General features: G+C 36.9%; 2 protein-coding genes and 1 long non-coding RNA gene across 3 annotated transcripts in view; all 3 read left to right on the top strand.

The window, feature by feature from the left end:
* LOC128243903 (E3 ubiquitin-protein ligase RBBP6-like) overlaps positions 1 to 11,840 on the top strand; it is a 31,945-nt gene extending 20,105 nt beyond the window's left edge. The window contains exons 11-19 of the mRNA XM_052961912.1: positions 443 to 583; positions 1,122 to 1,180; positions 1,467 to 1,609; positions 2,002 to 2,137; positions 3,149 to 3,238; positions 3,483 to 5,201; positions 7,442 to 7,663; positions 8,545 to 9,564; positions 9,808 to 11,840. Of these exons, the coding sequence (XP_052817872.1) occupies positions 443 to 583; positions 1,122 to 1,180; positions 1,467 to 1,609; positions 2,002 to 2,137; positions 3,149 to 3,238; positions 3,483 to 5,201; positions 7,442 to 7,663; positions 8,545 to 9,564; positions 9,808 to 10,708 (4,431 nt within the window). The 3' untranslated portion in view covers positions 10,709 to 11,840. The remainder of the gene's footprint in view (positions 1 to 442; positions 584 to 1,121; positions 1,181 to 1,466; positions 1,610 to 2,001; positions 2,138 to 3,148; positions 3,239 to 3,482; positions 5,202 to 7,441; positions 7,664 to 8,544; positions 9,565 to 9,807) is intronic.
* Positions 11,841 to 15,170: 3,330 nt separating this feature from the next.
* Positions 15,171 to 17,398, top strand: LOC128210966 (uncharacterized). The gene is made up of 3 exons (XR_008257177.1): positions 15,171 to 15,238; positions 15,554 to 15,690; positions 17,259 to 17,398. It is a non-coding gene; the product is annotated as an uncharacterized LOC128210966 (long non-coding RNA).
* Positions 17,399 to 19,569: 2,171 nt separating this feature from the next.
* Positions 19,570 to 23,825, top strand: LOC128210957 (uncharacterized). Its single transcript, XM_052915311.1, has 5 exons — positions 19,570 to 19,703; positions 20,067 to 20,139; positions 21,574 to 21,748; positions 22,349 to 22,529; positions 22,859 to 23,825. Exons 1-5 carry the CDS (start codon positions 19,580 to 19,582, stop codon positions 22,915 to 22,917), a joined length of 612 nt encoding a protein of 203 aa, XP_052771271.1. The 5' UTR covers positions 19,570 to 19,579; the 3' UTR covers positions 22,918 to 23,825.
* Positions 23,826 to 25,520: the final 1,695 nt, after the last annotated feature.

The raw sequence follows: 25,520 nt of genomic DNA, 5'->3' as shown, positions 1-25,520 counted from the left end.
AAGCATGAATTTCATAGAAGTTGTTAGAAATTGTGCTTATTTGAAGTAATATTTGGTTTCAATTGTTAAAAAAGTCAAGTTTGTTTAAATTCATGATCATATTTCATGTTTTAATCAAAACTAGAAATACTTGATAATCTTAAGCATTGAATTCTTTGAAGACAGGAGGGTGCACATTTGGTTCTCCATGAGAGCAGCAATTGCTTCCAAAAAGGACGGTGCAGCACCCTGTCAAAACACTCTAGCTCAAACCCTATATTGGTGTAAATGTATTTGTTATTGTTTTGGATAAGCAATAAAATGCTGAGCTATAAAAAAAGATCCAGCAGAAATGAAACCATTTTTATCCCTGTATGATACTGTCAGAAGTAAGTTTATATTAAATAATGACCAATTCCATATAAAAAGCACCAAAGTGAACATTTTAAGTCTCTATATCCAGGTGTCTGTGACGCCCAGCAAGCCTCCCATGGAAAGTGGTTTACCATCAGAACCCCCGACCCCGACCATGGATGAACCTGTGAGGAGTGTTTCTGGATACCAACCTCCATCCCAACCCCCTGCACAACATCCCCCTACACAGGTAGGCTCAGAGAAAATCTGTTTGACTGTAACTTCTATAGAAACATCTGGTGAATTCTGTGTTTTTACAGATGCCTTTTTCTTAGATGATCTTCTTTTTATTACATAACATAATTCAATAAAAGAAAAAGAACCTATTTTGATAAAAAGTTCAGACAATTTTTAAAGCCTTGGTGTCGACAATGGTGTCATTCAACAATGTTATCCTTGGCTGTAGCCTAATTGAAAAGTTTAAGATATTCAAATGAAACTTCCTACAAATGTTGCTAGAGACAAAACACATGTTTTGCAAGGCACATCACTCTGGCTTTAATAATTATTTAGTTATGCCCCTTGTTTGTTTGAGAAAACACGAGACTAGTCTTTTGTTAGATTCTCATGGGTGAGTGATTTTTTAATCACCATTAAGTAAAATAAACTATATGTAGGTTATGGATAACTTCATTTTATTGCATTTGAGCTCTGTTTCGAGTAACATTAAAACCATAGTCAGTAAACATAATGTTTCTCTAAACATATATTTTTATTTTCCTTTTCAGCATCAGGGAGTTGCCGTGCCAACATTGGTGGGGGGAACTCTGCAAAATCGAAATCTACAGTAAGTTGCTTTACATACCCGGTATAAAGGAAATGTTTAATCTTGAAATTTAAACTGCCATTGCATTATGGGCATATTCATTTTAAAGGTTCAACAATGTTTTAAAGAAAAAAAATACTCATAAGTTATGTGTATTGTTTTTTTTGCAAGAAATCTGAATTTAGTGTGTCAATATTTGAATATATTAGTATCAGCCTCAACTTTTCAAAGTTTGACTTCTGTTATACCATATGTTCAATAGTTAATTGATAGTTATAGATGCCAAACTTTGATTGTGTCACTTCAGACCTGCAGTGCCGACATCCACATACGGCTATTTTCCGCCATCAGTGAACACGAGTATAGCTCCGCCCAATATGCCCCACTACCCTATACCCACAGCGTTTCCTCCTCCACCCGTCATTCGGCCGTTTGCTCCACCTGTTGTCTGTAAGTGATATTTCATTGTCATCTTGATTGTACTGATAATGTTCAAAAGGCAAGATAATTTAGTAATTCATTTGAACTTTGAACATCAAAAAAGCTATGCACTCAGTGGTTATAAAATGGCTCAGGGAGAGCAATATTTGATATTCAACCACATAGAGAGTTGATTTTTCTACCTTCTGTACCCTATGACTAGTAGGTTATGTAAAGACACATGTGGTGTGGTTAAAATAGCTTGATCATTCCTACAAAATATTCTTACCTCATCAATATCGTGAGTTGACTATTTCAATCTCATTTTCATATGAATCTATTGCCTGTAGGAGTAAAAGAAGGACAAGCTTATTTTGTATGAGGGTCTTGCTTAATTTAACATACATTTTTTCCTTCTACAGTGGCGCCCCCTGGAGTGCCGGGGTATCCTCCTCCCACCCACACTGCCATACCCCCACCCCCCATCAACATGCCCAAACCCCTCTCAGAGCAGGAATTCTTTGAGGAAAAGCAACGCCTTATCAGGGAAGGAACAAAGTAAGACTTGTTTGGTTTAGATATTATTCTTTGGCATCACTTTTGAACAAAAAAAACACAACAGAATTATCAGTCAAGGGTCAGTAACGATGACTTATAACAGGGTGTGTTGTAAGTGCATGTAAGTATTAGAGATGCAAACGAATATTCGATTAACGAAATCAGCCACCAAAGTGGTGTCATGGCTGCCACTTAAGCTGAGCAATATTGCACAAAGTTCCGCAATGATACGAATGTCATGTGCTAGTTATGTGCTCTTAACTATTCTTCATGCTTCTATATAACGTCTGTGCTTGGAAATGTAACTGTATGGAAAATCCCAGAACGAGGCTGCTCGTCCTTCAAAGCGACCATCCGTTGATGCATCACAACTTTTTTGTTTGTTCAAAATCTATTGATCTATTTTGTTTGATTTATTTTTTGTAAATGGGGAATTTCAGAGTATAATTTTTGGGAAAATTCAGGGTTTCGTCGCATGCACCGATTATTACTGTAGCGAATAATGACATAAGTTTACTACATTTCTTAAACATACATTTTGGTTATCGAATATTCGAATATTCAATCAAAAGAATTACCGAATATTCGAATATCATTTTTGCCATTGGTTTGCATCCGTAGTAAATATAAGCATCCAACCAGTGCACATAATTAAGTTAAAAATCTTGGACAGAGTTTGACTACAAGCTGGTACAATCACACAGGCACTTTACCACATGGGTATAGAGAACTGAAGCTCTAAAACACTTTGAGTAGATGTTCTTGTGTATTCAAGTTTCTTGAAATCAACCATAATGAATTGAATGCAAAGGTTCTTGTGATAGAAAATTTGTTAATACTTCACATAGACTAAAGTGGGCTACTATTTTCACTTCACAGTTCACTTGTTACTGTTTCCTTAACACATTATCTTAACCCGAGTCATTTTGAGTCATGTTTGCAATCATAAAAGTCAATGTGAAGTTTAAGCCTGTATACCTGTAGCCTCTAATGATTAGTTTTTGTTGGCAGAGTTGTTGATGACCCACTGCTGAAGGTGTTCGCCAACAAGCTGGAGAAGCGTGGCAACCGATCCCGCACCCGTTCCAGAACTAAATCAAGGTATTTTATCCTCCATAGCAATGTTGTGATAGCAGGAATTGGAGAACTTGCCTTGCTTTTATGAATTTTGTGTGCCAATTTACTAGAAAATTTCTTAACCATAATTGAAACTTTATAACAAACAGTACAAGATACTGTTCAGTAAAAAGAATTTCCATTCTTCCAAGCTAATTTTTGTGAGAACTTTTGCATATAGAAGTATGTAAATTAAATAATATAAATTCTGACATTACTGTCATTTCAGGTCCCCACCTAGATTTCGTTCACGTACACGATCACGGTCCTGGGAACGTAAACGGTCTTATACACCAAGGCGATCATTGACTCCACGACGATCTTACTCTCCGTATTCTAGACGCTATTCACCTCGCAGATCGCGATCTAGATCCCGAGGCTACTCTCCCCGCCGATACCTGAGCCCCCGGAGATCCAGAACTAGATCAAGGTCAAGATATCGATCCCTCTCAAGGTCACCAGTCAGACGCCGGACATTTTCACGATCAAGATCAAGATCGCGAAGAAGGTCCCCGTATAGACGATCTCCTGCAAGAAGATCTCCCCTTAGGCGATCTCCACTAAGGCGATCATATTCCAGGGAGAGATATTCCCCACGACCTCTGTCCCCAAGGCCAAGGTCACCGTTACGTAGGTCGCCATATCGAAGATCACGGTCAAGGGATAGGAGCCCTGTTGGTAGAGGTTATCAGAGAGCGAGGTCACCACTTCCTGCAAGGTTATCACCAGTTAGAAGGAGGCCGTCACCAATAAGAAGACCCCAGGATAAATTGTTGAAAACTGTGCGAAGCAAAAGTCCCCCTGCCGCAAAGAAAAGGAGGCCAGGGGTTGCAAAAGACAGCAAAAGGAGAAATGAATCTAAAGCTAAAGTTACTGAAGAAAAGTCAAATAAAACTAGTCTTCTGAGAAAAGACCCAGATTTAATTGATATAAGTGAAAATGAAGGTAGTCCTGAAAAGTCTGTGAGAAGAAATGAAACTGTCAAAACAAACAAAGAGAACATTCCAGCAAGATTATTGCCAGTGGGAAAAAAAGGAAATAACATAACTGTAGTGCTTGTAGACAGCACCACAAACGAAGAAAGTAAAAGGGCTGAAAGTGAAGCTGAAAAACAAGATACAGCTGCTGAAATGGATGGAACTAAAGAAAGCAGAACAAATTCAGAAAAAGTTAAAGCTGTTGAAGACAAGAAAGAAGAGGTGAAAGCTGACATTGAAAAGGCACCGGCATCAGAAGTCACAACAGAACCTAAAAAGAAGAAAATTACTTTAAAACTGAAAAGTGATAAAGTTCGGAAATCTGGCAATGAAAAAAGTAGTAAAAATGAGAGTGAAGGTGACACGAAAACATCTGAAAAGGAATCTGATGCAGTGCTCAGTGACAATAAGGAAAACAAAAAGTCAGAGAAGGACGTGAAAGAAAAGCAGGAGAGAAGGCCACGTTCCTCTAAAAGCCGGAAAGATCAGAAGAAAAGATCTAGTTCAAAGTCTGACTCTGAATCTCCTCCAAGGTTTAAAGAGCCTTTGAGAATGGAAGGGGACAAACGGTTTGGACCTAGACCTGTAGCAGACCGTGTAGAACGAGCCCCACCAGAGTGGGAACGCACTGGTGATGCCTGGGCGCCCAGAATCCTCGATCAGAGAGATTACAGGGGTCGAGGAAGGGGAGTCGACTTTAGGGGCAGAGGCATGGGGCCAAATTACAGGGGTGCCCAGCAGGGGCCAAACTTCAGAGGACCTCCACAGGGAACGGACTTCAGAGGCGTTCCTTTTGGGGATTACAGAGGAGACTATAGAGGACCGCCGGCAGGTCATCCAGACTTCAGAGGCTATCCAGGGTATCAGGGCCCCCCAGCTCCGGGTTTCCCTGGCCCCTTCCAGCCTGGAGGATACCCGCCCCCACCCCCTGTACCAGTCATGGACCCCAGGGAAGATCCTAACTATCATGGGTACTTACCAAATTGTGCACTTTCCTATTGCAATATAATACTTTATTTGAATATATGCATAATAAATGTATGTTTCATAAATCTTCGTTTGTCTGGCCTAAAGTATAGAGAGAATTACCTATTTTTACATTTATAGAGAAATTACATCTATTTAACAATTCTTGGTAAATTGATACACTATAGATATCATATATATAGCAGCTTATAAGCCATTTAAAGCCCTCTGTATCCTCTTAGCAAAACAGCATATATGGCAATGTAATTAAAGGCTAGACTAACCTTAGGTTACCAGGGCCATATTGGTCTTCATTATAAAACCATGTTGGTAAGGGGCTTACTGGAATAACATAGTATTTCACTGGGTATTTATACACAGATTGAGTACCCTGTTGAAAAAAAATATAAATGCCCCATATGCGGTAGGTCTTCATTATAATACCATGCTGGTTAGGGGCTTACTGGAATAACACAGTATTTCACTGGGTATTTATACACAGATTGAGTACCATGTTGAAATTTTTTATAAATGCCCCATATGCCGGTAGGTCTTCATTATAATACCATGCTGGTGGATAAGGGGGCTTACTGGAATAGCTGAAGTGTGTTGACTGTATATTAAACACAGAAGAAGAACCCTGTTGAAAATAGAAGTGCTCCATAATTTTATATAGGTATTCATTAAACTACAATGTACCATGCTGGTGGATTAGGGGTCTTACTGGATTAGCTGAAAGGTGTTTTACTGAATATTAATACTCGGATTAAATACCCTTTTGAAACGGATAAAAATGTTTCTTTATTATGGTATTCTTTATTATAATACCATCATGCTGGTGGATTAAGGTCTTACTGGATTAGCTGAAAGGTGTTATACTGGATATTCACACACAGATTAAGTTCTTTGTTAAAAAAAAAGCTAGAAACGTTCCAGAAAACAGCTGAAATTATTTCCACATGATTTACACAGATTATGTAAAAGTAATGTAATTTAAACGATTTTTTGTCCCTTAGAAATAATTTGCTTGTCCGAGTCTGGACTAGGACTTCAGACAGGTAATCGTGGGAATTTTTTCAGATTACAGTTACACAAACTTGTTTGTGTTATGCCTTATGTTTAAGATGTGTATCATTGCGGCCCTTTTAGATATACCTCATATACTGATGGCTTGATTTTTACTAAGCAGTACTAAGCAGTATATATCCAGTAGTCTGAATATCACCATATGTTTGGATGTGGAAGTTGACATTCATCAGTGAAACTCTCCCTCTGCTAGTGTTCCAGTACATTCAAGAATGTGTACTCTATTTAATGTTACAAATAAATATCTTAATTTTGTATACGGTAAAATAGATAATTAATAGATATAAAACACTGAATCCAATACATTTTATGATTCACAATAAAGTACCAACCCAACAGTATGACTCTATAGGTAGGTCACAAAAATGTTTTGAATCTTCTTAAGCAATTCACATGACCCCAAACCACACTGATATAAATATTCATTACCATTACCCATGGAGATAGAACCTGTATCCAGTAAGTTCTTTTGTCAAATGAAGGAGGTAAATATTAAGGATGGGTGTATTTAAATTTAAATGTCAGTTTGATTATCGAATATTCGATCGAAAGAATTACGGAATATTTGAATATCAATTTTGCATTTCCATTGTTTACATATTTACGCAACTAATGGACTTTTATGCGTATTATATTTTGTGCAAGTAAGTAAGTACACATTTGTCCAAAATGATCAACAGAGGCTTTAAAGAAATGAAAGACTTCTGCCTTGCTTTTGGGTTTCAACCTTAAGGCGAACATCTGTATATGTAACAACCTCAGAAAGGTATATTGTCCCTGAAGAACATCATCAAAGATGGACAATTGTATTTTGCGGCCATCACAATAAATATTAAAAAATCATTGAACACAAATAAGCCTATGAAATATAATACATCGTCATTAGAATTGAACTAATTTTAGCTCATCTGGTTTTTCTTGTGGGTGATGCAAAAACTAACGTTGGCCATAACTCAAATATCTTCATGATTTTTTAACAAAGACTTGGTAGACATGTTGCCAGAGACAATATGCACAGGTATAGCAAGGTGAATAAGTCTGGCTTTAATTATAATGGAGTTATACCCCTTCTGAAAAAAGAACAGGAAAGCATTGTTTTTTGCTCAGCAGCACTCTTGTTTAATTTTGCCTTGCAATATTTATGTTTATAACATTTCAGAAATCTGGATGAGGATGTCCTGAAGTTTGAGCAGTACAAGCAGATGTATGATATGTACAACCGCACATACGGGTTTGCACCTCCGAGCAGCTCCCAGCCTAGCAATCAGACCCCACCCCAGGGTCCTCCGCCAGCACCTCCTGGCACCATCCCCATGTCCACTCCACCTGACAGGGCCAGACCAGGATCTCCAGGCCGCAGGTCTCCCTCACGTAGACACAGGTATACTTTGTCGATATTTATGTGCACATTTGTACTGACTTGTGAAGTAATAAACGAATTACATTAATTATGACTTCCCCAATTAATGTGGGAGACATATCCTTTTTGCTCTGTCCATCAGCCAGTCAGTCGGCTGTTTGGTCGGTCAGTCCGTATGTCACACTTCGTTTTTGCTCAATAACTTGAGAACGCTTTGTAAGCTGGTTATAATTAGTCCAATATCATTATTGTTTTTGAGTAGATCAAGGTCACAGTGACTTTCAGTTAAAAAAACAAATTTTAAGTCACTAGTCCATACGTCACACTTGGTTTCTGCTCACACTTTGACCCTTAAGCTTCATACTTGACCCCAGGAACTTTATACTTGGACCCAGGAACTTCATACTTATTATGCTGGTTTATCTTATGCAATAGATGTCCACAATCAAATATTGGTGAATCGGCCAAATTTCAAGGTCACTGTTTGTTCGTCTCCAGTCCAAAAGTACAGATTTCATGTCCATTATTTTCTCATTTAGGACCACACAATGGGGTAGACCAGTGTTTTTTTTTCAAAAAAAGCAATCTCTTGTTATATACAGGCATTGTTTGGTCGCCTTCACAGGGATTAGTTTTTCAGGTTCATCATCTTCTTCAGTGACGTCACACTTTCATTTTCGATCAATAACTTTTGAAAGACTTGGTGTCTTCATATTTGGTTTTACACATTGATCATGGTCAGTAGGGTGACCCCTTTTGATTTTGGTAGGTCAAGGTCATGGTGATATGTACTAGATATATTGTTGGTCCATCTGACAGACAACACTTCTGAAATCTAGTTTACGATATTTATCTAAAATTTGCCATTTGTTGTCTATCAACATGTTATTATGCATCTTCAGGAGCCCTGAGAGAAGCAAGGACAGACGGGAGCGGGATTCAGACAGACGGTCTGATAGACGAAGGAGTGAGCGGGACTCCATTTCTCCAGATAGAAAACTTGATAGAAGCACTGACAGGACACGGGACAGTAGCACCAGCCCAGATAGATTACGGAGCTCTCAAACAGAGGATGATCAACGAGATACCAGTCCAGAACAAAAGAGAACTGATAAAGAGAGGAGAAAGGACAAAAAAGCTAAGAAAAGGAAGGAAAAGGGTGAAGTCGGGGAAAAGAAGAAAAGAAAGAAAAAAGATAAAGTAAAGACCAAGAAAGAAAAGGCTGATAAAAAAGGAAAGAAAGTTAAGAAGGTTAAGAGTTCTGATGAGGAACCTATTCAACCAGTGGTCAAGAAATCTAAGAAACAAGAGTCTGATGATTCTGAGATTTCTGACCTGGAGACTGTAGAACCCAGGAAAAGACATGATTCATCAGCACAATCTGAATCTTCTGATCATGAAGACATAGAGAAGGTTCAATTAAGTCCTGTTAGGCAGGAAAGTAGAGAGGATGTTGTAGAAACTGATGGAAAGACTGTAGAGCAGGAAACTATTGTGAGTTCATCAGTAAGTGCTAAAGAGGAAAGAGAAGCAATCTCTGAACAAGCTGAGAAGCCAGAGCCGGCATCTGACTCAGAGGTGTCTCAGAGTGATGCCGTTGTGGAACCTAGTAAGAAGAGAAGATCAATAAAGAGACTCAAGGAAGAAGATACAGAAGACGCCAAAGCTTCAAAGAAGGTCAAGTTAGAGATTGATGTAGACAAAGCTGAGACACAGGTAAAGAGCGAGAAGATGGATGTTTCTGGTGACCAGAGTGATGAATCTTCTGACCTGGATGAAATTCCAGTTCCAGAATCAGAACTGATGTTGGACCCACCAGAGTTGTCGAAATGGGAGAAAGATGATGATCCATATGAGCTCAGTCCGGAACCAACTAGGGTGAAACAGAAGTGGAAGCCAGAGAAACAGACACTTTTACCAAGGTGAGTGCTCTGCATTTGTGACGTAATGTTTTGGAAATAAATATTTTATATTTTCTCAGAATTGAACTTAACTACCATCTGTCGAAGGGTTTTGTTTTTGGTTGGATAACTTAGATGTTTATAAAAAAGGTTTTGTTATTTATTTCCATATGAATCTTGGTTGTATCTTGAGTGTACATATATACATAAGATTAAAAAAATATTTCAATCCCAGGATAGTAATAATGTCTCTTATAATTTCAGAGCTGTAATAGCAAAAGCAGAGAATGTGATTTCATCAAAGGTGATGAAACCCACTCTAGTCAGCTCTGCCGTGGTTGCAGCAGTCAAAAAGGACACTAAAACAGAAATTCTTGAAAAAGAAGTGCTTAAAAAGCGGGAAAAATCTCCTGTTCCGAAAATGGACGAAACCCTGGAGCCGAAACGCAGGGTGTATATGGATTCTGAACCAAAACGATCTGATGAAAGGCGAGTGTCATCTTCTAAGTCCCACAACATGCAAGTCACTGTGTCTTCAACGGGAAGTGAGAAGAGGAAGGTGGCAACCGATAAGTCAGGAGGCGACCTCCGGGAGAAATTACGGGAAAAACGGGAAAAGGAAGATCGAGGGGGCAGGGATGATAGAGGTAGAGATGACAAAGTAAGAGATACCAGAGTGAGAGATGATAGAAATAGAGTGAGAGATGATAGAGATAGGGTAAGAGATGATAGAGATAGGGGAGATAGAGTGAGGGATAGCAGGGTAAAGGATGATAGAGATAGAATTAGAGATGATAGAGACAGGGGTGATAGAGTGAGGGATGATAGACGCAACAGGGATGAATCAAAATCAACTGATAAGAAACGGAGGGACAGCCATCATAAAGATAGAGACAGTAGAGATTATGACAGACAAGACAGCAGAGGTTCAAATAAGAAGGTGTCCAGATATGATTCAGTTGTAGATGACTCGAAGTTTGAGCCTGACTATGAGGATGAAAGTGTGTCAGAGGATAATTCCGAGGACAGCAGTACAGACAGCTCGTCAGAGGAGGAGACCAAACGGAAGAAACATAAGCACAAGAAGACAAAGCACAAGAAAGACAAAAAGCAAAAGAAGAAAAAGGAAAAAAAGAAAAAGAAACACAAAGTTGAAAAAAGGTGAAGTGGCTATAGCTATTATAATCAGGATTAGTTCAAAAGGAGGAAATTTGAGGACTGTCATCAAGTGCTACAACTTTGCTTGTGGTGGTATGTGTTTGGTTTTATGGTAATGATTTCAAGCATAGTGCACTAACATACCAGATGGATATTGCCATACTAGAAATGTTGTGCCAGGTTTTAAAGTCCTATTGTAAATGGGCATTGATAAACTATACCTCGTATTACATATGAGAACTATATGGAGTGTATATACCAGGCAAAGTGTCCCGTAATCAAAGTGACCTTGTGGTTTATGCTTCTGATGGACTAACCCTTTATTGATTAACATATTCTAAATATTGAAATAATGGAATTTCTTGAGAAGGCTCCCAAGATTCTCTTGGCATTCTCGTCGTTGTATCTATGCTTGCACTAGCACTATAATAGGGGACCCAAGACAGCAAAAATCCAAAAATTATGTTCAAAGAAAGAATTTGATGTGTCTAGTATTTTAATCCGGGTGTTGGACTGTGATCTTTTGCAAAAATTGTTTTCTTAGATTATCTCCGCAGTGAATGGGGGAAAAAAAAGAAACATTTTAATGCAAAAGGCAGTTATGAATGAGTCATTATAGAAAATTTAACACGTGAGACTGTAATTTACTAATTCGAATAAAATTATGTTTTGAATATTTAGACTTAATTTGTCTTGAAATTGACTTATATGACTGCCTTTGCTGCAAATATTTGAAATTGACTTATATGATTGCCTTTGCTGCAAATATTTGAAATTGACTTATATGATTGCCTTTGCTGCAAATAAATATAGTTGAGAATAGTTTACGTTGCCTTTAAAGACGAAAGCAGTTAATGAGATACACTTGGACCATACATGTATACTTGTACAGGCCTATTATGGCGTTTTGGAAACTTTTTTACTGTAAAAAATAGTGATATTAATGTATTTGTGTTCACTAGTGCACTGCTAATGGAATGTTTGTGGGTTGTACAGAATATTTGTAATTATTCCGTTTTAAGCTCAAGTGTGTTCAAAAACGATATTCTTGTCACATCCTGTAATAAATTACAGTGACATTGTAAAATAATCAGTTGATTTGTAAATACGAAAAAGATTGTGTGTCATCGTGATATTGAATAAAAAGTAAAATGAAATTATTGTTATGTTTACAATCTTCCCTTCTAGTGTTACTCGATCGCCACCATTGCCAAGGGGTTAGCGTATTGTAGTCCGAAGTAGAGGGTCACGAAAGCTCGATATATTGCAAAAAGAAATTTTCGAACACGGTGTTATCTGCAAATGGTCATGACCCAAATTTCGAACATGATATACACATACTTGTCCGAGTGATAACTCGACATTTCTTGGACATGGTCATCAAACTTGACATGAAGGTTAGGCTTGACCAGTAGATGACCCCTGTTGATTTTGGGAATCATTGGGTCAAAGTCACAGTGACCTTTAACGCAAAAGGTTTAACAAATCTTACGAGTGATATGTCCACAATGCCTGTACCTATAATCATCAAACTTGACATGGAGGATTATATGGGCATGAGGAGTCATCGTTTCTTAGGTCAAGGTCACAGTGACCTTGAATGAGAAAAAAGGTTGTTCGAGTGATAACTCGACAATGCCTGCACCCATGGCGCTCAAACTTGACTTGGGGGTTGGGCCTGACCAGTAGATGACCCCTTTTGATTTTAGGGGTCATTGGGTCGAAGGTCAAGTCAGTGACAAATTAACCGACAATGCCTGCACACATGGCCCTCAAACTTGACATTAAGGTTTTGGGTGACCTGTTGATGACCCGTATGAATTTTGAGGTCAAGGTCATAACTCAAATTCATTGTTTAAATTAATGTCATATTTACTTATTCACTGCTACTAGGAGGATATTTTTATCTGCAAATACCAGTCATCATCTAAACATGATTAAAAACTGTACCTTCTTTCCTCACACTTTAATGTGTCATGCTCTTAAAACTGCCTCTAAACTACTTCCATTGTCAAGGACAAATATGCTGTCATTTCGGACCATGCATATGTCATTTAGTTGTCCAAATAACCTGGTCAACATGGCGCTCAGGGGGTGGGTGGGGCATAAAGTTTGACCAACATCTCTTGTTGTAATTGTATACCGATGTGTATAAGTATATAGAAGAGCCGTTTATTCAAGTATTAATAAAATTAATGTTTTGCTTCAATACGCCCGAAATCTCGTATTTTGTGTGGCGTTGGTCGTCCGTTTTCACGCAAAATCATGTGTTCACAATTTGGAATTGCTTTAGTAATGGGTCTTCAAACATGTATATAATATAACTGTTCAGAACACACGATGCCTCTTGTCAACTAAGGGAACATAGGGGTCATCTCATAACGACCGTACGCCAATTTAGTCGTACGATCACAGATTTCAATTTAAAATAAAGCAAATGTGAAATATAAAAATAGAAATTGAACTTTTAAATCCAAACAAGCTTAAAGTAATATTTCCAGTCGATTCTTTTGAGAAATATATCTGGATACAACCAAAATAAAAGGGTACAAAAATCGATCGTACGATACAATCGTTGATAAAATGGTAGCAAGACAAATCGGCCCCATACCAGGTCGGCCTACTACCAAATCAGCCCCTAAGATCTTTCGGCCCTGCCATTTCGCGTTTCAACTAAGGGCCGATAAGATGGGGGCCATATTGTCTTCCGAAGCTGAACTTTTGCTCGTGTTCATAAACATAAATATGCTATGTATAATTTTATATAAACATTTAATACACATTCAGCAAAATTAATATTATTTATGCAACATTAAAGCAACCTTTCATACACATATATACAACGTAAACAAAATTAAATACAAACATGTGATCATGGTAACAAGGCCGTCAATATTAATGACAGTATTATCAGGTAATACGGAGAATGTTCATATATCATCATATTGTGAATACTAATATTTTAAAGTATATAATGTATTTATATATTAAATATATTATAGAAATGCGGGTGGTTAATGCAGTGGTTTTACAATTAAAATCATGTCCATGTCCACATTTATTAACAAGACGTGATTTATTGTCAATTTGCGATAAAGAAATAAACTTAGCCATACTAGGATATCTTGGTTAATCATGTCTACTAAATACAAGATTCAACTTTTTTATTAAGTAACTTGAACACAAAGTGTTCCTCATTACATGATATATATAATACATTCACAGTCTACGAAATACAGCGGTACATGTACACAGAGCTTTGCATGGTAGACCATGAAACATGGAAAAATGAATATGTCAGGTTCCATATATTACAAAATGCAAAATAAAAACAACTTTGATAAAACGTAAGAAAGTTTGAAATACTTGTTAATTGTTAAACAAAGCCATCTTATCATTTTTTACACGGAAATTCCAATAGCTAATAATTATTAAAAACACCAATTATTGAATATGAAAGGAAATGAGGTTAAATGGTCGAGAAGAGGTGTGACATTCTTTAGATTGTTTTACGGATGTGTTGAGAAATTAAAGAAAACTGAGAAATGACATCTCCACAGAATGCAACACAGATGGTTAAAACAAAGTGGTTATAAATATAAATGCAATTGGCGGTCCATAATCGGTTATGCTTTCACCGTATCAACAACTTGTGTTGATTTCGAAATTGTATTACTTTTTTTAGCTTTAGTCATTATAGTGTTAACCCAAGCACTACAAGCTGTTATGGATTTCTTCATTAAAAAAAATACATTTTTTATGCTGCTGAGCCTGGCTGTGTTTGTGCACCTTAGTCATTCACTCACTTATGGTAAGTAAATCTGTGTTTCTTGTTTTTCCGCAATGTTTTGCGCTGTTATTTTCTTATTCATGGTAGGGGATATAAGCGAACGGATACAATAATAATAATACAAATAATAATAATAATAATAATAATAATAATAAACTTGATGATCGTTTTTTAATTATCATTATGTAATGAACAGGTTGTATATAATACATCAAACCGTTTATTATATTTTATTAGATTTCTTCTCCTTATGATCCTAGAGAGTATGCAAGATCATTAAGGATGTGTGTTTTTTTCTTTGTCTTTGAACAAATTTGTCAGACGGGGCATTTGCGTATATATTTTTATTTATACAGCAGAGCTACATGCATAAATCCAATTCAATTCACTCTGGTATAAGCGTTGGCTTACTTTGAGGAAACGCTTGTATTTTAGCCGTCTTCCTGTTTATATCCAATATTCATGTCTATTATTTTTCAATTTGTGATCCACAAATCAACTTAGCATCCAACCACCATAGAAAATGTTTTTGCAACATAGGGAAATATAACAAGTCTCATTATTTTAAGGGAAATAACTCTTCCGGCTTTATCTAGCTTTCTGCTTGTGGTGTATATTAACCTTTACATTTTAAGTCACGATTATCTTTTCTTGAACTCGTAATCACTCGGGCATAGCTTTTTGGTCAGTTTGGGAGGGAATGTCTTGCGGAAAATGTCTTACTCAGGAGTAATTCAAGAACGGCCAGTAATTGGATTTTCTTCTTCATGGTGTTATTTCTAAGCGTTGTATTTGGTGAATTCGTTACTATTTTGGCGGATAGCCAGAATTACTGTATTAGAGTTAAAACTTCAGAGACTTTTTATTTTTTAATCACCATATGATCATTGTCCCATTGTTACCATGTAGGTAAATTTCCGAAGGGGAATGAACTACTCAGCACATATCCGAAAAATAAAAAAGGTGTCAAAACGTTCAATCTGTGAGAGTGCAGTTTTAAGGGGTTATCTTGAAAGCCCTGTGACTGTGTTATTCAATTCTATTTTATCTATTGTGTTGCAGTCTGCTATCCGAATGGAACGTTGGTTGTGGAGAACCCATCACATGGCCGTTTCAACGTTGCGGATGTGGAGTCGGACACATGCACACCGAGCTGGACTGCTGATTTTACTTCGCTCATCCTGGACAGCTGTGCTATGGTAAGCACTGATGTTTGACTATCAAGGGTCGTATATTTATATTAATTTTACCTCAAAATAGTAACAATAATTTAATTTCAGTGTACATAGATCCATGTGGCTCTTACCAATCAAGGGGAACACTATTCATAACAAAAGATCCAATACCAAATAAAGTATAATAATTAAATTCAATATGTTTCATTTATTCATCAGAATCATAAAATAGTCACCATTTCTGTACAATTAAATTTTGTGACCCAATATGGAAAAATATGGTGTCACTGCATGACCAGTTCTGGACCAGTGGCGTTGCATTTTTTAGCTTGACTATACTCGCCCCAGCGTCTGTGTCGGCGTCAGCGTCCGGTTAAAGTTTTAGGGCAAGTTGGGATTTTCACTTATAAGTTCAATTGACTTAAAACTTCACAGTTGTTCAGGGCCATCACATGATGAGGTTAGATAACTCCATATTATTCTTTACAAAGGTTATGGCCCCTGATTGACTATGGAACTTGGGTTAAAGTTTTAGGGCAAGTTGGAATATTTATTAATAACTTCTATATCCTTTGTTCAATTGACTTAATATTTCACACAGTTGTTCAGGACCATCCCACAATGAGGTTACATAACTCCATATTATCCTAAATACAAGTTATGGCCCCTGATTGACTTAGGTTAAAGTTTTAGGGCAAATTGGGATTTTCACTTAAAACTCCAATACCATTCATTCAATTGACTTAATACTTCACACAGATGTTCAGAGCCATCACATAATGAGGTTAGATAACTCCATATTATCTTTTATACAAATAATGGCCCCTGATTGACTATGGAACTTAGGTTAAAGTTTTAGGGCAGGTTGGGATATTGTTTAATAACTTCTATACCCTTCATTCAATTGACTTAATACTTAACACAATTGTTCAGGACCATCACCCAATGAGGTTACATAACTCCATATCCTTAATACAAGTTATGGCCCCTGATTGATTTAGGTTAAAGTTTTAGGCAAGTAAAAGTTAAGGGCAAGTTGGGATTTTAATAAAAAAACTTCTATACCGTTCATTAAATGCACTTAACAAAATTATTTACGACCATCTTACAACAAGAAACATAACTCTGTTTTAAGCCTAAATACAAGTTATGGCCCTTGATTTTTTTTTTTTATTTCCTTTGAAAGGCATATTTGTATATTCTTAACCACATTTTCATAATGGGAAATCAAGTTATTTGAATGACTTGCATCATTGTTTTGGCGGGCTGGTGGGAGGGCAGCATCAAAATCATCTTATGTATCAAATAATTTTAGTTAGGTTTGACACAAAGAGACCAAACTTGGTATTACTACATCGTTATTGTATTCTCTAAGTCAAAGCGGCGTAGTTGAGCGCGCTGTCTTACGACGGCTCTTGTTCATGTTGGAGGCTTGATATAATTACCTGCATTATTTTGGGGACAATATAACTGATGATATAATGAATTCTATTATTGGACAATTTTGGCTTTGAACAATCCATATCAATTACTGTAGCTCCTTTGTTAATACCTGTTCAATATACAAACTGAAGTATAATGTGTATTTCCAGGATGTCTCTCACAGGGTGTTGTTTCGGAAGGCGCACCCACAGGGGCTGATCACGGCAAACAACAGCTCGCCCCAGTACATATTGAGGTGTGACCAGATACCTGTAGAGGGCGTAATACAAACGGTTGAGGCAACCCTGGACGTCAGGTAACAAACACACAATATAATTATTTTTTTATTATTATTAGACCAGATTTGTTGAGCGCCCTATTCATAAAAAAAATACGTTCAAGGGCGCTTTACAATTAAACATGTGACATATCGCAGATATGTGGAAATCACCAAAAGTGACATATTTTAACATATTAAACCAATTCAAGTGAAACTCATATGTTGTCAAAAAAAAACACACACACACATAAAGTGTCTAAAAATGCTATATGCAATAAAATAAGCATAAAAAAGTAAAATAAGAATAAGAAATCAACAACATGAAACCAAATATATATATATATACATATATATATATATATACAGTTACTGTAGTTCTGTATCGTAAAAATAAGTAGGGATAAAAACAGTCACAGTTGTTATCTATACGTTGTAGGAAGTTTTGAAAAGTTGTGTTTTGAGAGCTCTTTTGAATGAATTAAGTGATGATTCTTTTCTGAGAGTGGCCGGGAGAGAATTCCATAGTTTTGCGGCAGCAACTTTGAAACTCCTATCACCGTAAGAGACCAGTCGACATTTTTGTGGCACAAGGGTGGTTGCTGCACTTGCTGATCTCAGGTTTCTAGTTGGCACGTAAACCTCTACTAAGTCGCTCATGTAAACCGGTGACTGACCATGCAAGGTCTTGAAAGTTTGAATGATAATTTTATATTTAATTCTATCTTGTATTTGAAGCCAGTGAAGGTCTTTAAGGATTGGTGTTATGTGTTCAAAACGGCTTGTTTTCGTAATGATACGTGCAGCTGTGTTTTGAACAATTTGCAGTTTGTTCGTTGTTGATTTCGGCACGCCATACAAGAGAGCATTGCAATAATCTAACCGTGATGTCACAAGCGAGTTTATGAGAGTCTTGGTGGCATCAGCGGTCAAATATGGCCGAATGTGACCAATCTGTCGTATCTGACCATAGCATGTTCGAGTCACCGAATTAACATGCTGGTCCATGTGCATGTTCGAATCAAGCGTAACACCAAGGTTTCGAACAGTTTTTGATGGTTTTATGCTCGTATCGCCAACTTCCAGTTCTAGATTTTCAACAAGTTTGGAGTGTTTTTGACTTGAAAAAATAATTAATTCAGTTTTGTCTGCATTCAATTTTAACATGTTTGAATTCATCCATGATATGATTTCTTTTAGGCATTGTTCAAGTCACGTGATTGTGACTACCTTTGATGCTTGGTCAGTTGGTTTAAATGAAAGATAGAGTTGGGAGTCATCTGCATAAAAATGGTGGTTTAGACGATGGTTTTTACAGATAGACCCGACCAGCTTAGTGTACATCGTGTAGAATTTTGGGCCCAGTACCGATCCTTGAGGAACACTGAATTTCATAAGGACCGGTTCAGAGAGTTTGCCGTCGTTGCATACCGTTTGGTAGCGGTCTGTTAGGTATGATGCGACCCATTGACGAGGTTTATCTGCAAATCCAAAGTCAGATTCGAGTCTTTGAAGAAGGGTGTTATGGTCAAATGCAGCCGACAGGTCCAGCATCACGAGTACCGTAACATCACCTGTGTCTAATGATTCAAGAATGTCGTTTTGAACTTTTACCAATGCCGTTTCAGTTGAATGAAATTTCCTGTATGCTGACTGGTTTGTTTCATGTAATTGATTGTTTGTCAAATGTTCCTCAATTCTTCTGTTTACCACTTTTTCGAGGATTTTCGAGAGATATGGCTAATTTGATACTGGTCTGTAATTCTTGAGTATGTTTTTGTCAAGACTAGGCTTTTTTAACAATGGCCTTTTATTCGTGATGCTTTAAATGATTTAGGCACGATTGAACTTTGAAGCGAGCTGTTAACAATTTTCAGCAAAATTGGTAGAAGTTCGTTTATACACAAAATATGGGATTTCTTTAAATTCAGTTGATGTTAACGTAACGGTAATGACAATGCTTTGAAGAAAAAACATTTTTTTTACAGTAGTGATTTATTTATTCTCTAAATTAATTTGAATACATGATTTTCATCAGTGTGACACTTTAGTTGTCTAGCACATTTTGATATAAATTTTGATAGTGAAAGCTTATGTCACAGTTATGCGCTTATGTGTAATACTAAACTTTGGTTGTTGGTGCCGTAACTGAAACTTATTACACAGTACGTTTATATTTGAGTCATGTGACATGTTTACAGAATTGATCCGGGTATGTCCACTCAACGGATGGTATTACACAGTGGGGCAGAGATTGTGACACTCCTGGGGGTGGCCGGTACAGCGGAATTTTCAGTATCGCAACAAGCATCCGTTGCCTGGACAATGGTGGCACAATGTGGGTTTTTTATTTGTAAACTCACATTCTACCAGGGAAACTTTACTAAATATTTATTGTTCTTTAAATGTCTAGTATCTTATTATTGTTGAGGATCTAAGAAAAACACTCCAGAAATTTGCTTTATTAGATGCCTTGTCAAGAAAGATAAAATCTATTTTGGTATAGTATGAATGAATAAAGTTTCATTTTCTAAAGAGAGTACTGCTTAATTTTTGAAAAATTTATCACTTAATTTTTTAACCAAAAAAATTTGTATGTATTGTTAACTTAACTACAAATGAACAAAATACATTAACATGTTTGATTCCTTTCTGTATTCTCAAATACAAACACTAATCTGTTTTCAATTTGGTTCTACAGCCGGTTATGTGGCCCGAGCGGATGTCTGCAGTGTTTCAAGGGAGGGGGATGCAGACATTGTGCTTCAAAATGGGTGAGTCTGACTGCAGAATCTGAATTCTAATTTTATGTTTGTTTTGTGGAGTATATTAAAAGTTGCATGTGTCAAACTGTTGGTTTCCACTGAATTATATGAGTTAGGATTAACACAAGTGTTCCAATCATTTCCAGTTTGACTATCGATATATATCTAGTAACCGATTTTAATTATACCCCCCAAAACAAAGTTTGGGGGGGGTATACTGGAATCGGGTTGTCCGTCTGTCTGTCTGTCTGTCCGTCTGTCCGTCCGTTTTTTTTTTGTCCGGGATTCATCTTTGTCGTTATTGAACAAATCTTTTTCAAACTTTCAAATATTAATGACCATGATGTAAACCTGTGCCTCCGTGGATTTGGTCAGAGTCGCATGATCCTGAGTGGAGTTGTGGCCCCTTAATGAGTTAAATTGGGCAAAATTAGCTTTGTCCAGGATTCTTCTTTGAAGCTATTGAGCAAATCTTTTTCAAACTTTCAAATATTAATGGCCATGATGTAAACCTTTGCCTCCATGAATTTGGTGGGAGTCACATGATCCTGAGTGGAGTTGTGGCCCCTTAATGAGTTAAATTGGGTAAAATTAGTTTTGTTCGTCCTACTCCTTCGTCATTTTTGAATGAATCTTTTTCAAACTTTTAGCCATGGTGAGAACATTTGCCCCTGTGATTGTGGTTGGAATCACATGATCATGTCTCCAATTATGGCCCCTGAATAAGTTAAAATAGGCAAAAATTATACAGCTTTGTCTAGCCTAATCCTTGGTCATTTTTTCTCATTTTTTCTATAAATCTTTTTCAAACTTTCAGATGTCAATGACCATGATATGAACTGTTGAATATGTGATTTGGTGCACCTGTATTAATCAGAATGTTTGCATGTCCTTAAAAAGACCATCAAAAGTCCTGAAGTTAGGTGGATACAGGCCTTAAATTTGTTACAATATTCGCTTTGGTGGCCTACTCCTTTGTCATTTTTCAATATATTTTTCTCAAACTTTCAGCTATCCATGACCATGATGTGAACCTTTGTATATGTGATTTTGTGCACCTGTATTATTTCCTTGGTACTCGTGTGTGGGGGGGAGGTGGTGGGGGTGGGTAAACAGAAATTGGGTTGGCAGACTGTCAAATTCACCCTCATCTCTGCTGCAGTGCCATGGCAGTCCCTGATTCAGTAATAGGTATTCTAAATAAACTAAATAAATGTATTGCCTTGTGCTTTCTAATGATACCATAACTAAGGCCAGGGCAAACAACCTAGACAGGGAAGGGTTGGGGGGTATTCGTTAGCCTTTGGCTTACAGTTCTAGTTTTATATAAAATTATATGAGGATCGCAATAAAATTATATGAGGATCGCAAATTTGTAAAGCATGTAAATATTTTGGTATGAAAAATGGAAGAGTGAAATGTCTGGATGTCTTATTATTACAGCTGTAGTAACGAAGAGGGAAGGATGAGCGACTTCCAGTACACAGGGATGGAGAACAGTGGCAGGAAGTACACCATGCAGCTGGTCCCCAAAGCCTTTGAATCTGGATCAGAGGAGGTGTCCATTTTGTGTTCTGTACGCCAGTGCCCGCTAGCTGACACCGGCGACTGTGATTTTGTAAGTGCTTATACAGTAAAACTGTGATCATTTGAGCAGGCGATCAATCAAGCTGGTGATTGGTTAGATCGTGGCGTAGTCCTGACCGTTATTCCTACTATTTTCATATAAAATATACTAACGATTGATCAAAACTTCAGCACTATTGCCGGTCCCAAATACAAAAATCTTGTGCAAAACCTTATGTTTACCTTGAGGTAATAATTTTACACATTTCCCAAATTGTCTCATTTCTGATAATATGTAAAAATGGAAACTTGGGGTCGTTCAAAACATCATATCACTCAAGGTTTAAGCTTAGACCCCAGCGTTTTGGATGATTACAATTTTACTTTAGTACTTAATGATTTTGTTCAACAATATGGATAGGTTGATTTCTCGGCTCACATTTAGCACACGACTGCATTTTCATCTCACGTTGTGCCACAAGATTGATTAATTGAATTAAATGTTAAACTAACTGCTTTAAGACCATTGTAGATTAGCAATAACATATTGACATTTTGTCCTACATAATGCTTGTTGAAATTACATTTGGATTTTTTATCACTGACTTGGTATCAATGCATTTTCCCAATTATGTAAGATTTTTTATTTCAGGAATGCGGTGAAAACACAAGACGTCAGCGACGAAGTGCTTTTGGTGTGGAGTCGTTTGTGGCAATCCTAAAACTACGCTTCAACAAGTCGCAAGCTGATGGGACAATCATGACCACAGGAAGGATGCAACCTAATGTCGAAACCATAGACTTCCTGTCTGCAGGGTCGCCAATCTGCAGAGGTAGTGTACTGTTTATTTCATACTCCAAAAATGGTTGCACCCCATCATCCGTCCTTAAAGATTTGTTGGCATTTTGAAATTGTTTATTTGTAATTCGGATGTCAACTAACTTTAATTTAAGATGTCTGTACCAAGTATCCACATTCCCTCGATTTATTTACTCCTTAGGAAAGGAAATTACAACATGCAAGTATTTTTGCTGTGTGTTGTTTTCGCAATACATTTATAAATCATAAATATAACTGTTACAGAACTTGTCTCAGTTTTATTAAATTTTCACTCCGATACTTTTTTTGTCCTGATTTTGAATTGAACTGTTTTCTTTTCAGTTTCCATTAGCGCTCTTTGGATTTTGTCTTCCATTCTCATTATGTGCCAAGTTGGTTGAAAAGAAGTGCAAGGAAATGTGAGAGTCAAATGTATTTGAACAATACAAAAATGCTGGTCTGTCGTAGACCCTCATTGTAAACAAGTTGATCCCTTTGAATATGAACCAAGCAATGTGCACCATCCATGTGAATACCAGAATGCGTAAGTAACCGAACTTACAAGGGCAAGTAAGCGCCCAAAACTGGTGGCAGTGCCTTTATAGACAGTGTCTTTGATAAACACTGTGTTGATCTCAGGCTGTCAGGAATCCTGATGAAATAGGAACCACGGTGGATGTGATCCTGAATTCTTTTGTTTTGAACATTTAATGTCTTTTTATAACTACACTTGTTTTATCCTTTTTTTTCAACGGTGTATATAGTGCTTAAGTTCAATTTACTAACTGAACCAGTAACTTTCAAAATATGTGGCATTATTAATTTTTCAAAATATGTGGTTTTATTTATTTAATGAGTTTTATCAAATTGGTTATACATTGTATAAAAATAAGTCACATATTTTGAAATTTATATTTAATGCTCTTGATAATATGCATAGTAATTTGTTTTAAATTCAAGAATCTGATTTTAATACAAAATTTTTTTTGAACCCCTTTTCACTGCGGGAAATCATTGGAGCCCTAACATTTTGTAATGCTTTGAAAAAGCCCCAAAGCATCTTCTGTTGCAGTGCCAGTGAGTGGAAAATGGACGTAGACAGTGAGTATGGTTTCTTGTGTTTCATTTTTAGAGGTTTATACAAGTAAAATGAAAAATCAAGTTATGTATTTCCACATGGGATTGACTATTATGTGTTAAATGTCAAAGTTCTGAACAAAAATCAAGATTTGATCGTCTACAACTTGCATACCTTGCTAGTATTTAATGTTGACAATGTAATGTCTTAATTTTCACGAAAAGTGATATATCTTAGGTTTAAGCAATTCTTTCACATATTAGTAGCTTTGTTGATAAGAGGTTGCCTAGTTATAAATTATAGAACATTACTTGCTATATTTGGTGCACAACGCTCAATTTTGTGAATGTCGTGGTGCCGATTAATATGTTGTGGTGCGCATGAATTCAGTAGGAAACAAATTCTGAAAAAAACTGACAATTCCCATACACTGTGAGATAAGTGCTTTTTTTGTGGTGCAACAACAACTTTATTCACATTAGTTTAAGATGTTGCAAACGACGGCTCTGATTTGCTTTGCTCTGACCTTTTTGTTGTCAAACATTATCATATGTTACACACAATATGGTAGTTGTGTCATTCTCCCTGGATCAATGCTAAACATAAATTTGTCTCTTGAAATGGATTTTGAGTAATGTAAATTTTGTTGGTAGAAATATCAGTATTAATAAAAGGCGACACTTGCTCGAAAATTGCTGCAATGGAGTAATATTTTTATGCCCGACCTCTATTTTTGTTTGCCACTACAAATAGTGAATTATCCACAGTTATGGCCCATGAATTAGCAAAAAAAACTATTTCACCAAGAGTCAACAAACTTTGGCAGAATTATATTTAGGTGATGGAGATGGTTACCTGGGATTTCGTTTCCTACTGCGAGTGTGGTACTCTTAATTTTGATGCACATTTATTGAGAATGGAGAAAATAATGGTCCTAGCTTTTATGCCAAATGCAGCATATGGGGGCATTGGAAACATTTCATTGGAGTGCTCGTTTAATTAGCTAGTTTACTCTTTGAATTTTTTTTTTTTTCTGGCTAAGTTGGTGCCAATGAGTGCTTTTCTTCATGACAGGAATAGTCTCTGCCTCCTTCTCCCTTTAATGACAACCTTCTGATATTAAACAAACACCATAGTGAGTTTTTAGGTCAATCAAGGATTGTGATTTGTTCACAGATTCTGTATTTCTAATGGGTCAAGGGAGGGACCCAAAATTTTATGCCTCCACAAAGATTAGATTTGCCCTTGTCCATCCATGTTTGTATTATTGATTCTGTCAGAAATTTCGCTGAAGCATTATGCAAACATGCGCCACTCCAAACTTCTTAGAATCAAGAAACCTTGGTGGAAAACCTGGGTTTTCATTCTCTGCTGCAAAAACCAGAGTAATTTAATTAGCAAAAATTGGCACTTCTGTATTTGTTTTGATCAAAACTCCAACAAAAAAATTACCAAGGGTCATTAAAACCTAGGGGAATATTAATGGGTCTATGAAGTTTTGCACCTGGGGAATCCTTTCACTGCAGATAGTAAAGTTATGGCCCTTAAATTTGCAAACGTGTTTCACAAGAAACATCGGCTGAATGTTATTCAAGTGTAGAAGTTGTGTACCTTGAGTTTCGTTCCCTGTTGCACTTCGGAAAACCGAAGGAATGGCCCTTGAATTGGCAAAAATAGGCATTTCTGGATATTTGTTGCTCAACACTGTATTACCAAGAGTCAGGTAAATGTCATTTAGGTGATGAAGTTGTGCACCCGGGGTTTTATTCCCCAAAGCACTTTGTAAAACTAGTTATGGCCCTTGAATAAGCATTTATGGACCTTTGTCGATCAAAATTCACGAACTGTTACACAAGTCTTAGTGTAATGCAACTTGGGGAGTGTTGTTCTGTGATGAAATTGTGCCTCTGGGGATTAGTTTGCCGT

This window comes from Mya arenaria, chromosome 2 (assembly GCF_026914265.1).
Source record: "Mya arenaria isolate MELC-2E11 chromosome 2, ASM2691426v1".
NCBI lineage: Eukaryota > Metazoa > Mollusca > Bivalvia > Myida > Myidae > Mya > Mya arenaria.
The sequence above is the reverse complement of the archived record's forward strand: the minus strand, read 5'-3'. Positions and strand labels throughout refer to the sequence as shown.

Coding starts and splice junctions, on each gene's coding strand:
- LOC128210957 (XM_052915311.1), top strand. CDS start 19,580: ATGTCCACTCAACGGATGGTATTACACAGTGGGGCAGAGATTGTGACA. Junction 20,140..21,573: donor GACATTGTGCTTCAAAATGG/GTGAGTCTGACT, acceptor TTATTATTACAG/CTGTAGTAACGAAGAGGGAA. Junction 22,530..22,858: donor AGGGTCGCCAATCTGCAGAG/GTAGTGTACTGT, acceptor TTTTCTTTTCAG/TTTCCATTAGCGCTCTTTGG.